General features: G+C 45.3%; 5 protein-coding genes across 5 annotated transcripts; 4 read left to right on the forward strand and 1 right to left on the reverse strand.

Annotated features, from left to right (window-relative positions):
* Positions 1-1,285: 1,285 nt before the first annotated feature.
* Positions 1,286-2,708, forward strand: PADG_00404 (uncharacterized protein; the record flags this gene model as incomplete). The annotated part of the gene is made up of 5 exons (XM_010758032.1): positions 1,286-1,474; positions 1,533-1,569; positions 1,661-1,746; positions 1,823-2,199; positions 2,291-2,708. The coding sequence occupies 5 exons, from the start codon at positions 1,286-1,288 to the stop codon at positions 2,706-2,708; spliced, it is 1,107 nt and encodes a 368-aa protein (XP_010756334.1).
* A 2,272-nt stretch (positions 2,709-4,980) lies between these two features.
* PADG_00405 (uncharacterized protein) lies at positions 4,981-6,755 on the forward strand (the record flags this gene model as incomplete). The annotated part of the gene is made up of 2 exons (XM_010758033.1): positions 4,981-5,227; positions 5,374-6,755. The coding sequence occupies 2 exons, from the start codon at positions 4,981-4,983 to the stop codon at positions 6,753-6,755; spliced, it is 1,629 nt and encodes a 542-aa protein (XP_010756335.1).
* Positions 6,756-8,464: 1,709 nt separating this feature from the next.
* On the forward strand, positions 8,465-8,824 carry PADG_00406 (uncharacterized protein; the record flags this gene model as incomplete). The annotated part of the gene is made up of 1 exon (XM_010757511.1): positions 8,465-8,824. One exon carries the CDS (start codon positions 8,465-8,467, stop codon positions 8,822-8,824), a length of 360 nt encoding a protein of 119 aa, XP_010755813.1.
* A 3,049-nt stretch (positions 8,825-11,873) lies between these two features.
* Positions 11,874-13,352, reverse strand: PADG_00407 (N-acetylglucosamine-6-phosphate deacetylase; the record flags this gene model as incomplete). The annotated part of the gene is made up of 2 exons (XM_010758034.1): positions 11,874-12,911; positions 12,975-13,352. The coding sequence occupies 2 exons, from the start codon at positions 13,350-13,352 to the stop codon at positions 11,874-11,876; spliced, it is 1,416 nt and encodes a 471-aa protein (XP_010756336.1).
* A 658-nt stretch (positions 13,353-14,010) lies between these two features.
* On the forward strand, positions 14,011-14,769 carry PADG_00408 (uncharacterized protein; the record flags this gene model as incomplete). Its single annotated transcript, XM_010758035.1, has 3 exons — positions 14,011-14,163; positions 14,302-14,419; positions 14,588-14,769. 3 exons carry the CDS (start codon positions 14,011-14,013, stop codon positions 14,767-14,769), a joined length of 453 nt encoding a protein of 150 aa, XP_010756337.1.
* Positions 14,770-17,015: the final 2,246 nt, after the last annotated feature.

A 17,015-nucleotide genomic window follows, 5' to 3' on the forward strand; every position in this document is an offset into this window, starting at 1 on the left:
TCCTATTTCCTCTCTTTTCTAAGTTTTGCCATTATTGCTCCTTTTCAATCTTCTCTACAATCAGCTGAAGAGGTCCATCAAGCCTCGACCCGAAACTTGATATAAAGTTTCAACGGCCTCTTCCAACTACGGGAGCGCAGCTGTTACGTGCCAATTGGAATGCTAGCCCTGTTCCCGAAGTCCCGAAGTCCACCACTAGCACACGCTTCCTTCAGTTTTAAGTTATCAGCTAGTTCAATCCTTCATTTTGACGCTTGTCTGTCGCTCCTTGCGGATCTAACCAATGGGATGAGCAGCTCATAAATTCTCTGAGGACCCGGCGTTTATATGGATAAACATATCCCAAGATTTTCCACATTTCTATTCCAGAAATTCTCGTTGGCGAAAAACTGACTGTTGATAATCAACAAGTGTCGCGAAGAATAGATGCAAGAAAAAATGAGATGCACTTCAAATGATTACTGTTATTTATTGCCATTTCCTATAGGGATATGCCCCCTTTTGTCTTCGTGATGTGATTTCACTTTGCTGGCTTGGAATCTTGACACAAGAGCCGTCATTACCTTGGCGTCTTTTAGTGATTGATTTTTAGGCTTGGCAGACGCCTCAAAAACCTCGGAGGGAGAAAAATGTTGCTAAATCAGCCCACAAATTCTTGAGAAGTTTCAAACGGCTCATTATTCCTCTCCTCTGCGTGCGGATGATACAACTGTACAACTTTTCGAAGAAATAATGAGTTGGGTATGACCGAATATTGGATGTCCTGCTTCTGCTCCCAGGCTCCCTTTAAGAGTTGTTATTCTCGCATGTTTTGCACTTGGCTATGATTATTATCATTACCATGACTTCTCCCAGATGCATATGGAGGCTTTGCCATGATTTCACCAGTTCATGTGAAGCTAAGTTGAAACAGCAGCGGTGGGCCACCTGGTTTTGTGTGGAGTGCGCTCTACTCGTTCCCCTGAAAGTCTGACAAGACTTCCGCAAAATCTCCTATTGGTGGCAATCTTGAACATAAGATATCGTGGATCTGCGGGATCCAAACCAGTTTGCCTTCATGAGGATTGGGAACTCACCCGTCTGCTAACCCAAGGTCGCGGGCCGTAAGCAGACGGATTCCAAGCCTATCACATCTATTTCAGCCTGACTGAGTTGCAACTTCTCCCTAAATAAAACCCAAAGGCAGTTCCTACATGACCTCCAGCGGTTGTGTGCCTCTACCTCTTCTTAATGTTGTTTTACGTGCAACACCATTCTCAAGAATCCTTCCACATATTCTTCCTCCATGGACAAACTTCCACCACCAACCAAGGCTCCGCCGTTTCCCATCGTGACCGCTGATCAGAAAGCCGTTCTAGGCGTAGCAATCGCGTTTAGTATCACTCCGGTATTGGCTGTCTCGCTACGGCTTCTCGCTCGGCGCATCGCTTACAGAGTTTTAGATGCAAGTGACTACTGTATCATTGCTGCATGTGTGAGTTTTGTGACAACTTCTGTTTATCAGTAACCGTGTCTTGCTAATACAAGGGTAGATATTCTCAGTGACATTAGAATCAGTCAGTATAACGGGTAAGTGGTATGCTAATGATCTGAGTCCTCATACCGTATTTCAAAACATGTCTCAACACCGGAGGAAATCTTCTAACGAGTCCGAGGGTAGGTGTTATTCAATGTGGCATTGGCTATGGACATACGACGAAAGTCCTCATGGAGTACGGAATGGAGCCCATTACCAAGCTTTTGAAGGTAGGGAGATCCCCTCTTTCCGATACCCTTGAAGAGCACGACGAACCCTGCAACACAAACTAAATGCTACATCCAGCTTCTCATCCCGCTTCAGTTTCTGTGGGCACTCAGCCTCAGCTTCTGTAAGGTGTCCATTCTCTTGCTCTACGCCAGAGTATTCGCGGTCCCTATCGTCATCTGGGTAGGTAGAGGTGCCATGGTATTCATCATCTCATGGGCAATTGCAACCATTGTTGCGGGATGCCTTATTTGCCGGCCTTTCGCCTTCAATTGGGACCAGACAATCCCTGGAGGCAAATGCAGCGACCAAGTCCTCTCCTTCACCATAACTGGTGTTTTCAACCTAGTCACCGATGTATTGGTCCTTCTCCTGCCATTGCCATACCTCTTCAAGCTACAGATGCAATTATACAAGAAACTCGTCTTGATGGGTGTCTTTAGCATTGGACTTTTGTATGTCTCTCTTCTCCCTTCCTGTGTCCTTCAGAGCGCAATCAAAATATTACATCCTGGTTTTATCTTCTGACTTACCATAAAAAAAAAGAACATGCGTCGTCAGTGCCATTCGCATCCACACTCTCTCCTCCATGGACTTCAAAGACATCACCTACTCCCTCCCATCCGCCAATATCTTTTCCGGCCTCGAACCAAGCGTAGCCATAACGCTCTCGTGCATTCCACTCCTACGGCCCTTGCTGCGGCATGGCAACTACTCAAACAACGGCACTCCGGTCTATCAATCCACCATTCCCTCAAAGAGCCCAGGCCTTGACGGCTGCGGATTCGAGCAGCTCAACGACAACAACTCACAGCATCAATTAAGACCAGTGGCCGGAAAACACTATGCGGCGGTTTGTGAACCGAATAAACAAGTGTCGAGCTCGCGTGGAAGCAGCGACGTGGAAGCCAGTGAGGCTATGGGCATTACTGTCCAGGAAGACTGGCAAGTTGCTACGAATTGACGATAGAATTGGGACATTGAGCTGGAGAACTCTTATGACTTTATTGTCGTCCGTGGATTCTTTTGGTGCGCATAGACCCCATTTCTTTTCCCTCCATGCTGTATTGAATGCAATATATTTATCTCCATCTCGTGGGATAGACTGGCGTTCTATGTTCTATTCTCTAATACATATGTATCTATGACTGTATTGTGATGCTTAAGTATCGACAACCAAAACTTGGTAGATTTCAATTAGAAATATCTTGTATCCCTCATATATCTACTTTTATGTGCTTACTACGAAGAAATGTCGAGTGGAATATTCAATCTCTGGCACCCTTTACAACGAATAATTGACAACTGTGATTGTCCTTCCCAATCCAAGATTGGCGGCATCAGAGCTCCCTTTTCTCATGCGATTTTAGATGGAAATGAGGGTCATCGATAGCTCATGTCTGCTAAATTACAGAGTTACAAGATCTAGTGACTTGCGCCCCCATAGACATGACTATGCATTGCCAAGTACCCCGCTCCACTCACCTCAGCCAATAGGATGTCCCTTCCTCTTAGGGCTAAGGTTTAAACCACAGTATCTTGGCGCCAAGAAATCTAATTCTGATGAGTCAGCAGAGCAACTTCCACGACTCCGAACTTTGCCTTAACTTTCAGATGCAAAAAATTGACGTTTGAATCCGCCCGGTCGAAAGGAATGGAATGAAGGCGTGATGCCTGCTGTTTGGTGTGGGGTTGGAGCCGATGATCTTTACACCAACAACTGGAATAATATGAGCGGACGAATCAAGACACCCGACCGATACTATGGACTCTAGCACTGATGCAGCCGGGTCCTAGCGATCTTCTTTCTCCCTCACAAGATATAGATAACCCAGCACGCAACAATAAATCGTCCAGACATTTATAGCAATGTAATGAGCAGCTGGAAACTCGATATCCGTCCATATCTCATCACAAGTCGCTTCTCAAACAACAGCTCCTTCTCTTCCATATTTGACTTCCCAAGAAGACTGATAAGACCAGGAGTGGTTATGGTGTGTAACTATCATATGCCACAGCCATATGCCACATGCATTGTTACCTCAACTGTCTGGTTTCGACACAGTCGACTCTCTCCTTGGGTAAAGTCAAATTTGACAATACACATTACGACCCACAGCTTGAATATCCATATAGATATCTAGGCTTTGTAAGATCTCTAAGCAATATGGCAAGGCCCTGTCACCCCTCAGCTGGAAAGCCGGGTGCTTGTTGACATGCAATTGCAAGTCGTCATGTCAATTCTAGCGTACTCTGGAGTCTTGACATAATGCACAACTTTCAGATCACATGTGTTTCATTCGTCTCAGCGGTAGAAATCCGCGGGCCGTTTGAAAATGAAAACGAAGAATTTCAAATGCTTCATAAATACAATGCATTAATATGGCACTCAAGCGGAACTACCTTGACGGGCTGGGGTATTCATCGAACCCACGTTACCTAACTGATCATGATATAATGTGATCTATCGGAAAATTAGAGCATCTACGAAGAGTCCACGAACTTCAACACAACAGGCAAACTCTTCTTTGGTAGATCTTACTGTCCCCATCGCCCTACTACCTGTTACCACTTGCCTTGCATCTATTTCCTCACAGAAACAGAAAGTTGTAGGAACAAGACACTATTTAATGAAAAAGAATTGAGAAAATTGAATAAAGTGGAAAGACATGAAGAATCACAAAAAACTTTTTTTAAAAAAAAGTTTTACTCAGTTCCTGGGGAAAATTCTGTTTGTGGAACTGATTTAGTTTAAAAATCTTGACATGTTCGGGTCAGAACCTTGGTTCTATTATTGGAGCATAGCGATTCTGGATTTTCCACTCCTCAAAGTTGGTCGACCAACCATATCCCTGCGTTTGGTTGATCCGGAATTTCGAATTAAAATTCTTTGGAAATTCGACTTGTTCCTTGGCGACTTTCTATTAAAAGGGTAATTTCCTTCTTTCTTCAACGTCTGTTTATTAGATATTCTTTATCCGATCATTTTATCCGCAGAAAGAGTGAAGCTTGTCGTTCCACGAAGAGCTCCGTATCAATTACACGAATCATTCAAAGAGATCATCATTGATGGTTCAGCAAGTCAAGCAAGGTTATAATATCCTTTCCCACTCCAATTTCCTCTATCGTCGAGCAGTGAAGTCCTTCAACAAGACCTCCATCTCCCATCTTGGGACCTGTTCAACACGAGTATCAAAGAAGCATAGATAAAGAAAGAAAAAGAATAGACTGAAAATATGGCAACAACAACTTATATTCCTGCCGCTGATGTCAACAGCTATGACTATGTTATTGTCGGTGGAGGAACAGCAGGGTGTGTAATCGCCAGCAGGCTGGCTGAATATCTGCCACGGATGAAGATTCTCCTAATCGAGGCTGGCCCCAGCGATTTCAAAGATGACAGAATACTCTTGCTCAAGGATTGGCTCAAATTGCTGGGAGGACAGTTTGATTATGATTATCCAACGACTGAGCAGCCGATGGGTACGTTTTTTCTCCCTCTTTTGCTGTTGCTAACGGTTCTGCAACTCAGCCAACTGTGATGACCTGAATGGTGCATCAAATCGACAGCACCATCTACGACTTTCTCATGGTGCTTACTTTTCGTCTTTTCATTTTCTTGGTTGTAGGAAATAGCTATATTCGGCATTCACGGGCCAAGGTGCTTGGTGGCTGCTCCAGTCATAATACCCTGATTTCCTTCCGCCCCTTTGAATATGATTGCAAGCTGTGGGAGAGCATGGGTTGTAAGGGCTGGGACTTCGAAACCTTTACCCGCATTTTGGATAACCTTCGCACGACTATCCAACCTGTACACGCTCGGCACCGGAACCAGCTATGCAAGGATTGGGTGAAAGCTTGCTCCACTGCTCTGCATGTTCCTATCATTGAAGACTTTAATAAGGAAATCCGCTCCAATGGAAAACTGACAGAGGGCGTAGGCTTCTTCTCCGTTGCCTACAATCCTGATGATGGGCGCAGGAGCAGTGCAAGCGTTGCGTACATCCATCCTATGCTCCGTGGAGAGGAAAAACATCCAAACTTGACCATCTTGACGGATACTTGGGTCTCTCGGGTCAATGTTGCGGATGATACCGTTACAGGGGTCAACATTACCCTCCAATCTGGAGAGAAATTGACCGTCAATCCTAAAAGGGAGACCATCCTTTGTGCTGGATCAGTAGATACCCCTCGATTGCTTCTGTTATCTGGAATTGGCCCCCGGGAGCAACTGTCCTCTCTTTCAATCCCCGTGGTGAAGGACATCCCCGGTGTAGGCGAGAATCTTCTTGATCACCCAGAAACAATCATCATCTGGGAACTTAACCAACCCGTTCCCCCCAACCAAACCACCATGGACTCCGACGCAGGCATTTTCCTCCGCCGTGAACCTACCAACTCAGCTGGCTTTGACGGGGATGCCGCAGACGTCATGATGCACTGCTACCAAATTCCATTCTGCGTCAACACTGAGCGTCTCGGGTACGACGTCCCCATAGATGCCTTTTGCATGACACCCAATATCCCCCGCCCACGCTCCCGGGGTCGACTGTATCTCACCTCGTCCGATCCAAACGTGAAGCCCGCGCTTGATTTCCGCTACTTCACCGATCCAGAAGGTTACGACGCCGCGACCATCGTTGCTGGGTTCAAGGCGGCGCGTAAAGTCGCACAGCAATCCCCATTTAAAGAATGGATTAAGCGAGAGGTTGCACCCGGTCCCAACGTAACGACTGACGAGCAGCTGAGCGAGTACGGGAGGCGTGCTGCCCACACTGTTTACCATCCTGCTGGAACAACGAAGATGGGCGATGTTCAGAATGACCCGCTTGCCGTGGTTGATCCGCAGCTGAAGATTAGGGGGCTGAAGAAAGTCCGCATTGCGGATGCTGGCGTCTTTCCTACCATGGTTACCATCAACCCGATGTTGACGGTGCTGGCTATTGGTGAGCGGGCGGCGGAGCTTATTGCGGAGGAAGCGGGATGGAGGAGACACTCTCCTAAACTATGATGGTTCTTTTGAAGGGCTGTATACATAACCCTGACACTCACATTGCGTTTTTGGATTCCTTTTTTAACTTCCATATCTACAAACGAAATCATTTTCGAATGTTTCGCAGATTGCCTGGTTGACTGGTTATACTTACTCATCCCGTCTTATTAACCATATATATATATATATAGATATATATATATATATTATATTGCTGCGCATGTTGTCGTTGGCAGCAGAGCGGGATCGCAAAGAGTATTTGGGCCAATGCTGGATGGGAAGATTCTTGTTATGATACTTTGCGAACATCTCCAAGGTACACAGGCATAATAGAGAAATTATCTGGTGGCTTTCCTTTTTCCGTTTCCTTTCTCACGCCTATTTTCCCCATCTCAGTGGCAAAGCCGGAACAGCTGGCGAAAACGATTAAATGCGTCGGCACCAAGCCCTGACTGTTATAAAAATGCATCTAGTTGCAAGGTCGGGCCCTCCACCACGTGACCCTCTTCCACTGTTATACAGTCGTTTTCTCGTAGTTAGCAACCTTTGCAATGAACCAAACCTGCCATTCGGTCAGGTTTTTTCCATGTCATTCTAGAGATTGTGAGTTTCTTGGACTTGAAAGTATGTGGTCTGCTAGCTCGACTTCCAGAGCTGTTTTATGACCACGGCCTCGTTCCTGTCATTAAATGTGGGGAGCATTATATATGAAACGCAAGTATGCCGTTCAACTATCCTGATGGTGTATATTTTTCTCTGCCTTGCCGTATGAAAATCCACCTGTGAAACCTCGACCCATCTGCTAGTTCGATGTCGATATAACGTTCGGTCATATCCTCCCATGATCCAAAAATAAAGAAAAGAAAAGAAATAAATAAATAAACCGTTGAATTTCTTTGCTTAACCCGGCATGAAACCTGTCAAAAAACTGGAGTCAGCCCCACACCAAGGTTTGTTTCGCATCGACTAATCAGCAAGCCTGTTGACACGAATGCAGGTACCTCATGCACGGTTAGTTCGATTAGCAATGCGGGCCGGTAGGGGTTCTTATGGGTTTATTGGTTTCTACCATAGTCCCTGAAACATGTACATTTATATCGAACTCGAACTCTTCAAACTCCGCTATGTGCAGTCAAAGTGCGGCGGCCCCTGATGAACGTTACACATCAGATGGTCCATGTTTACCTGAGCGATGTATACTTGTTCTTATTCAAACCCAGTCAGAACATCGAAATAACGATCCTATAGTTACTGTTCACTGGTCGCGGTACATTGGCTGAGATCATGCTGAAAGCTTCAGAATTGGGGAACTGGGCCGTTTCCTAGAGCTTCTTGACCATGTGGCACCCAACACCAACACGAAACCCTTTTTCTGCAGAACGAGAAAGCTCCCAGGGCAATGCTCTGCTGTCTATCCACGGCATCATTGTTAACTTTGCTCTCAAAATCAAGCCTCCGTTCCGGGAGGGGAATTACTACATAACCCTCTTTGACACTTTCATTCTTCCTCCCTCTCTCTGCTTTCTCCTTCGGGACTAAAAGCAATACAAAGCATCCTGTCATTAATCCAATAAAACACACAAGTCCCCACTCTCATTCATTCCCCAACCCCTCCTCTCCTCCCCAGATACACCACACCAACTACTTATCCACTCCTTAACAAAACATCCTAGAGCTACTCGCCCTCCTCCCTCACAACGACCAATCCCATTACACCTCCCGCAAGCATGAAGCTCCAATTCCCCATCTCCGCCTTTGCCTTTATCAGCAGTATTGTCAACGTCGTCGCCCTGCCCCCATCCCATCAGCCCCGCGACATACCTAACCCGCTCGCCATCCGCGATGGCAGGCCCAGCAGCGCAAACTGCAATTCTGTCCCACAATGCTGCGAGGCCACCTACTCCAGCGAGGACAGGCTGGTCATCCAGGGACTGAAGATGTTCGAGTTAGATCCGGAGGGCGGCGGGAAGAGTGGGTTCTCCGTTGCCACTCTGTGTAAGTTTCGATGCCACTTCTTTACTGAATATAGGATGATTGCGCTGACCGGAGAGATGTTTAAAATGGAAATAAAGCGGGCAAACCGATGAATGGAGGATTAAACCTTGATCTGATTAATGGATGCAACTCTAATGCCGTATGTATGCTGCGCTGATAGCAAAATGGTAAGTTTCTCATTTACTTGCACATGACATGTAGATATCCCCCGTTTGCATTTTGCGCATATACTTTCGGTACCGTCCGTATAACTTAACTCTGTCTCAACAGAACGGCCTTGTATCCCTCGGCTGCATCCCCATCGCACTCAATATATGAAATCAACTTCCATTCTGCATTCGAAAGGGACACCGCGTTTGACTTGGTCATTGACTAGGCGGGGATGCTTTTTCGAAGATGGGAGAGGGTCAAAAGAAAGGAGTGAGAGATTTATTGTTTTGATTTTTGATTTTTGATTTTTTTTTATCTTTATTTTCGTCGTTTTCCAGTTCTATTTTGGATTGAGCACGTACATCGTATGGTCAACTCTCGATGCTCTGGCATTCACCGACGCAGAGTTTTTTTATCTAAGTTTACATTTATCGGGTGAGATGACATGGATGACATCATTGCGTAATGCAGACACACAACATTCTTATTTTGTTAGAACTAACGTTAGCTTCGCTTTATTGTATTATTTGAATTGGCAATGTGCATCGTGAAAACTTTTCTTTTTTAATGCTGGTGATAAAAGAGGAGGAAGCTATGTATAGTACAGTAATCGTGCCCCGCGCACCCACACCTGATGTGGGTGTGCCACAGCGTAATGATAAAAACAGTGTAATGATAAAAATATGGATAATTAGAACTTCAAAAATTAATATCTCATCACCACGCTGCTAATCTATGATAATTAATTTATCTATATCATCCATAGTAGCTGTATTATTCGTGAGATGTTCATATATATCATTAACCTCTTGTTGAGTTGGATCTGTGGCATTTTTCTTCAAAGCTCTCTCAACATATTTAACTCTCTTATAATGTTCTTTTTCTGCTTCCTCCTCTTTACATTGTGTGATCTTTCTATTTGCATCTCTGACAGTGAGTATACCTCCTACTTGAACCTGCTGACATGTATTTTTAGTGCTGCAGTGTTTGATTACAAGGTAGTAACTTTCAATCTCACTCTCTACTATAGTATTGAGTTCTATCTAAACAAGACTGCCTTGGAAAATCTTGTTCAATTGATTGCTCAGATGAGGTGATTTGAAATCAAGTGTATTCTTCATATCTTGCATTGCTTTCTTTGTTACTTGAATATGATATTGTAGCTTCTCAATTATCTTAAATGAGAATAATTGTGATGAAGCAGTATCTGAACAGCTTGATTACAGTGAAAAGAAGTTTTTTTTATATATTTGCAATTCAGAGTAGTTAGAGATTTTTGAATCTAGCTTAAGCAATATAGATTGTAAGTTGAATGAAATAATATCACAATCTATGAAGTCAGCTTAAATAGTAGAAGATTAAAAAGTCTTTTTGCAGACATTAACTAAATTCTATAGAAATTGATGTTTTTCATACTGCTCATATTCATATCACATAGCTTGATTAACTGTCTTTGAATGATAATGCTTATATTGCTAAAAAGGCACATTGTCTAGAGATTGCAGTATATGAGTTGAATGTGAAGAAAATTCATATAGAATAATTTTGTAGAGATTGCAGTATTGTAGAAATTCTTCAATAAGATGAGATTTATGATTGTCAAGAAGTAGTAATTGATGACTGTCTTGCTGATGTTTTTTAGAGATCTTATTAAAGTGCTAAATTCATACAAAGTCAATTTCATCATTAATATAGCCAGTATCTGATGTTGCAATTGTATATCTGCCTGGTAGATTGCTTTGTGTATATCAATCTTCAAGTTGAGTTTTGAATTTCATAATGAAGAGATTCAATATCTCATCATCTGCTGAAATACACTCAATCACAGTGATCAATTCTCAAGAATATGACAAAGTTATAACTAAATTGAAGTTTTTAAAAGCAGTAATAACTCATTCTCCATATTCTTGATCCTCTTGAAAGTCAATTTTATTGAAGTTGTAGATATCACAGATTTGAAACACATACTTTTGAAGTAAGATTTTCAAATAGTTAAATCACATCTTGATGTAGCTAATATTCTCAACAGCAATTCTTTTCAAATTCATTGTCTTCTGCTTAACTCTTTTATACTCATCCAAGCTTTGTATATATCAATAGGTCCACATCTTGCTGATCATGAGTAGGGAGGTTAAAGAATCAGTATGATGGCATTTGAGGATGAGATTCACATTATCTTGAATCTGCTCTGTGGTTGGTAAGCAATTATTTCTGTCCATATGAGCTATTCACTCTTTTAATGTGTCCTCCTGGCTCTTGCTAAGCTTCTTGTTCAGTGCAGTCTTTGCATTGCATGTTTTTCTTCCATTGATTCTTGCTCAAAGATATTGATATGAAATGTTGAATTTGCACATCAGAGGTAGGATTTTCTGTTTTCAATTGTCATTATAGACTTCAATAACACTCTGAATACATTTTTCAAGATCATCTATCTTATTGGTCATGGTGGTGGTGATATATTAATATTTGAAGATTGATTAATGAAGAAGTTGATATTTTTATCATTACACTGTTTTTATCATTACGCTGTGGCGCACCCACACAAGGTGTAGGTGCGCGGAGGCACGATTAGTACTACATGGGAGGGTAGCAGTGAGAAAAAAGGGGCGAACCAGACAAAAATTGACACAACACCAAACAGAGCTGAAACCAAACCAGAATAACCTGTAACAAATATAACTCCTTTTATTATGCAGAATGAAATGAGGAAACAAGGCAATGCCTGGTATCCGAAGTATCTCTATACATAGTATTCAATCTGTTATATCCATAGTCATGCAGTATAATAACAAATGCAAGTCACAAGTGATGAATGCATGAAGAAAGCAGGCAAGCAAGGAGATGTAAAGGCTGTCAATGTCAGTTGCAAGAAGGGAATATCATCTTCGCTTTTAGGAAAAGAGGAAAAAAAAAAAAAAAAAAAAAAAAAAAAAGGTAAAGAAAAGAAAAAAGAAAAAAAAGGCAATCGAGCATGCACACTACCGCACCCAGCTACATCCAATCCCTCCCATCCTTCTCCCGATCGAAAACCCTCACCCCAAACTTCCAAACCTGATCAACGGTCAGCGTCCCCTCCTCGTCCTCCCCCAGAACAACCATGTCCGCATCGGCCCCAGGAACCAAGACCCCCTTCGTCCCAACAAGCCCTAGCATCCTCGCCGGCGTCTCCGTCACGGCTCTAACGGCCTCCACAACCCCAGTCCCCGCCCACCTCCTGAAGTTATTCACACACTCAATCAACGTCGCAGACGACCCGGCAATCTTCCCCACCTCCCCATTCCCATTCGCATTCCCATTCACGGAGCTCTCCAGCGTCAGCAACGGGCCCCTCTTCACAATCCTCTCCCCGTTCGTCCACTCGTACACCCCATCCGGCATCCCACACAGCTTCATCGCGTCTGTGACAAGCACCATCCCCCTCGGATGCGCATTGTATGCAATCTGGATGCTGGTCGGATGCAAATGGATGCCGTCGGCAATCAGGCCGTAGAAGGGCCGCTTGGTATGCGGGGACTGATGGCCCAGAAGCCCGAAGATGCCCGGATGGCGGTGGTAGAAGGGCCGCATGGCGTTGAAGAGATGGGTTATCATCGTCGCGCCGTTGGCGAGGGCGTCGAGGGCTTGTTCGTAGGTTGCGTCTGAGTGGCCGATGGAGAAGACTATGTTCTCCGCGATGAGGGAGGGGATGAGGGAGTTCATCAGGCCGACTTCGGGGGCGGCGGTGATCATTTTTATATTTGGCGTTGTGCGGGCCGCGGCGGAGGCGGAGGCGGAGTTGGAGGCTGAAGTGGCTGTGGGGGTTGCGGCGGGATCCGTATCGGAGCTGCTGGTGGTTGGCGGGAGGAGGTTCTCGGCACCGTAGCAATCTATCAGGTCCTGGAAACCTGAGTTGGCGGCTATAAGAACGCTGGGGCTGTGGATGCCGTTTTTGCCGGGGCTGAGGAAGGGCCCTTCGACGTGGGCGCCAAGAGATTCCGCCCCGTCTACGGGACGGCGGGATCCACCGGAAGGGCCGAGGGACCGGAGGACCTAGGAACGTTTAGATATCAATTGCTTGGGGCGGGGGGAAATCTGTCTATATGGGATACATACCTCCTTATACACCCAGCTCTGCTGGCTCGTGACCGTAGGCAAATACGACGTCACGCCCATCTTGACCAGCGCCTGGTTCACCTTCAGCAGACCCGCATCATACTCTTCCTTCGTAGCTTGCGGCACGGAGAAGTCGAAACCCCTAGCCCCGTTGAGTTGCACATCGATGAAGCCGGGGGTCAGGATGCGGCCGCCCAGATCGATGATTTGGTCTGGACACAGCTGGTATTCGTAGAAGGCCTGTTGGTCCTGGAGGATCTTGCCGGAGGAGGAGTCGACCCAGAGATCTTGCTCGATGAGCTGGTCGTTGTGGGGGATACGGCAGTTGGTGAATTTTGTGATGCGCGGGATGGGGGTTGGCTGGGTTATGGAGGGCATGATGGGTGGCGTATTGTGTAAATGTATATGGAATTGGGGTTGGGGGCGGGATATGGGGGATGTTGAATGACGAGGATGAGGATGAGGGACGATGAAGGAGGCAATAGATGATAAGAAGATAAGAGGACGTATATAACAATGAAATTGGTTTGGGAAGAAGCTTTGTCCGTAGAGTGATCCTCGGGAGTTTATCGTACTGTGTATATCACTCAAACGCCACAGGTCCAGCGAGGATCTCTCTGTAGCAGCAGAAGAGGATAAGGTAGAATAGATGATGCTGTAACAGAAGTTTATATTCGTCAAGCCCATAGATGGGACAGCATACAGACACAGGGGAGAGATAAGCGGCGGCAAAAGAAGAAAAAAAAGAAAAAAAAAAAAAAAAAAAAAAAGGCAGCTAGACGGCGGAGATACTGAAGCCGGGACTGTCTCTCTCTCTCTCTCTCTGTCTGTCTGTCTGTCTGTCTGCAGAAGCACTGGTGAAGAATAAATCGGGCTGTCCAGATATGATGTAATGTAGCATAATTTGACGGCATCCAGGAGAGCAGGTTTTTTCAACTACCAGTCAGCTTCATACTCTTATTTTCATTTTATTTATTAATCTATTCTTATTATTTTATTTTATTTTGTGATGGTGCAGTAGCTAGCATTTGACGGCATGGATGTCGTAGCATTCCTCAACAACGCGTGGGTCGGAGAGAGCTCCCAATTGACCCCATTCAACCAAGCAGGGCCCCGACAAGCACAGGGCGCCGGGCCACAGGCGGAGTGGGATCATGCTGTTCCCTGGATAAGCAGCAGCTCGATGGAAGTGTGAAAAGATGCACAACAGGTGAATGTGAATGGTATTAATACGTTTCTTCCTTTTTGCTTCTTCTCTTCTTCTTCTTCTTCTTCTTCTTCTTCTTCTTCTTCTTCTTCTTCTTCTTCTTCTTCTCCCATTGCCCAGGGAGTCACTGGATCGCCGACCAAGGTTGATGTCATCATTGAAAATTACTGCATGGAGATAAATACTGGAAAACACACCGGAAAAGCTTCGTGGAAATACATGTCGGTTACAAGCCACAGTAAGTTATGTATGGTACGGCAGAGACGCTCGTTCCCGTAATACATACACATCATACAACACCCCCCCCCCCCCACCCGATACGAAATACACAGGCGGCGCCGTGGTATCGCGGCGGGAACTTACCGGGACCCACAGAACTACAGAACTACAGAACTAAACTGTGCAGTCCCGGCATTTGAAAGACGAGACGAAACGAAGAAGTTATGGCCGCATGTGGATGCGGGGAGGAAAGTTGTTCTACGCTCGTTCTTGCAGGGCTGGATCCAAATCCTTGAAGCCGGCAGGGAGGAGAGGTTGACATGTAACATCTACAGTATCCTTATGGCCAGGACGAATATGTGGGTGTAGGTGTATTGGAGGGGGGTATTGGTTGGAGGGAAGGGGAGGGAAGGGGAGGAGACATGCCGATTCGTTGATTTGACAACACTGGAGTCAGATGTCTCCAAGGGCCCCCGTGCCTGAGCTGAGACTTACGGCGTACTGTTAGTTTGTTAGGTTAACCAGGTTCATAGCTGAAAGAATCCCAGTAAATAATAAATCGAATAGCCAATGGCAGTTGAGTTAATATAATAATATTAACCGGAAAGAAGGGGGGAGGGGGGGGAGCAATCAGGCATGGATGTGCGCATAGTTAAACCTGTTCGACGCGATCCGAAGTCAACGAACCTTGTTGATTGGTTGTGCGGGAGCAAATGTGTGCAGGTGATATGACCAGAAACAAGGCAAGACAAGGGCTTGAGTAGAAGAAGAAGATTGTCGCTCCCGCGCTTCGTTCTTGTGGGGGAGAACCAAAATCCCACCGTCGCTGAACCATGGTATGTAACCTCAAACACTAAGCAAACTAAGCAAGTAAGCAGTGCAACGCTGTGGCGAATGGTGGCGCAACCAGCCAGGCAGGAAGTAATATAAGATTGACCAAACACAACTGCCGGGCCCGTCCTATGTGGCGTAAAACTAAGGAATTAAGAAACAAAGGGCTAGGAAAATCATAATGGTTTCTTTTTCTTCATTCTGTCGTAGTTCCATTTGAACAACAGGCTTGGAGCGGTCCAATGGGGCAATTTGCTTCGATCGAGAGAGCCAAGAAGGGAAATAGTCAAAAATGGGAGGATGATTTGTGAGTATATATTAAAACGTGGGAACATGTGGGGGTGGGGGGAGGGATGGCTGGTTATTGTGTGGGGAACTTATTTTATGTCGGTTAATCCGGGGTTCTGGGGAAGAATGTGAAAGAGAGTTTTCATGGGGATGTGATTGGACGGCCGGGGGTCAAGGAAAGGGTTATCGATGCTGTAGGGCAGCTGAAACGGACGTTGCCAGTTGCCCGGAGTCTTGCACATTCCATAAACCGTAGAAGATGATGATGCTTGAGAGAAAGAGAGAATAAACGTGTCGTCGTGTTTCCACAGACGGATCATTTATATCTCTTTTTATTGTATATGTATGAATGTAGTAGATATGGACGGAGAGACGAATGCGCTTGTGTTAAGGCATTTTTAGTCCCTTGGGGTACACTGGTAGCCAATGAGATCCCGACTGGTTTACCCGCCCCCCCCCTGAATTACAAGCTGACAGATTGCAGAGAGAGCTTGGTCGAAGAACTCTCAGATTAGTTAACCCACTTTTAGCGAGGGGAAAAAAAAAGTGAGAGACACAAGGGCTTTGTCACGGTACAAATCAAGACTCTGGAAGTTACTTCTGTTCATTCTGTCGCCCTCCGTCTCTACCGCGGTCCGTTTTCTCTCGTCCAGACGCAAACTGGTTGGCGTAAGCTATACGAAATGAAAATGATCATTCCACCCGCCCACCCCCACCGGTGAGTTTGATTCATAGATGGGATGTACAGTAGTTAGGTACAGCGTTTTCCGGTAGGAATCAGTGATGTCAGGTACGTCGACTCCCAATAGCTCGTTTACATGATCTGTTACGGTCTCCCTCCTCGCTTCGAATCCTTTCGACTGCAACTCTCCTCTTTTCAACTCTCATCTGCTACCCAATGTACCTGTACATACTTCTCTAATGCTGTCGCGTGTTAAATTGATCTTAGCACCAAATCTCATCCCTCATCGGCAGCTATCCCGCACTCGTTTTACCCCATACTACGCTGCTAACCCTACTACTGTCTCATCCGCCAGCCAACGCCATTGACAACGCCAACCCGCCATCTGCCAGGTGAATCAGCGATCCACTCTCATTGACTACGACCTTTTCTCTCCGCCTGGTCTCATCTTAGCTGGTTTCTGGCTCGTCTTGGCTAGTCACGTATACCCACTTATTCTCACGCGCGCAACGAACTGATCTCACCAACCACTATTAACTACTACCACCACCACCACCACTGCGACAACGCCTTTCTATTGTCTTATTTTTTTTTTTTTTTTTTTTTTTTTTTTGCATTTCACATTTCGACGCCTTTTCGCTCTTCTCTTCTTCGAATTCCTACGTCTACTTCGTTTGTAACCTACAGTAGCAGTGGCCACGACAAAAGCAAGCTGCTAGCGGCTAATGGCAAAGCAGACGACTCTAATATCCAGATAAGAGTCAAGCCCAGTTGAAACCATCTCCCTCACTCATCCATCATCCTCTGGTCCGCT

Source organism: Paracoccidioides brasiliensis, assembly GCF_000150735.1.
Source record: "Paracoccidioides brasiliensis Pb18 unplaced genomic scaffold supercont2.1, whole genome shotgun sequence".
In the NCBI taxonomy this organism is placed as follows: Eukaryota; Fungi; Ascomycota; class Eurotiomycetes; order Onygenales; family Ajellomycetaceae; genus Paracoccidioides; species Paracoccidioides brasiliensis.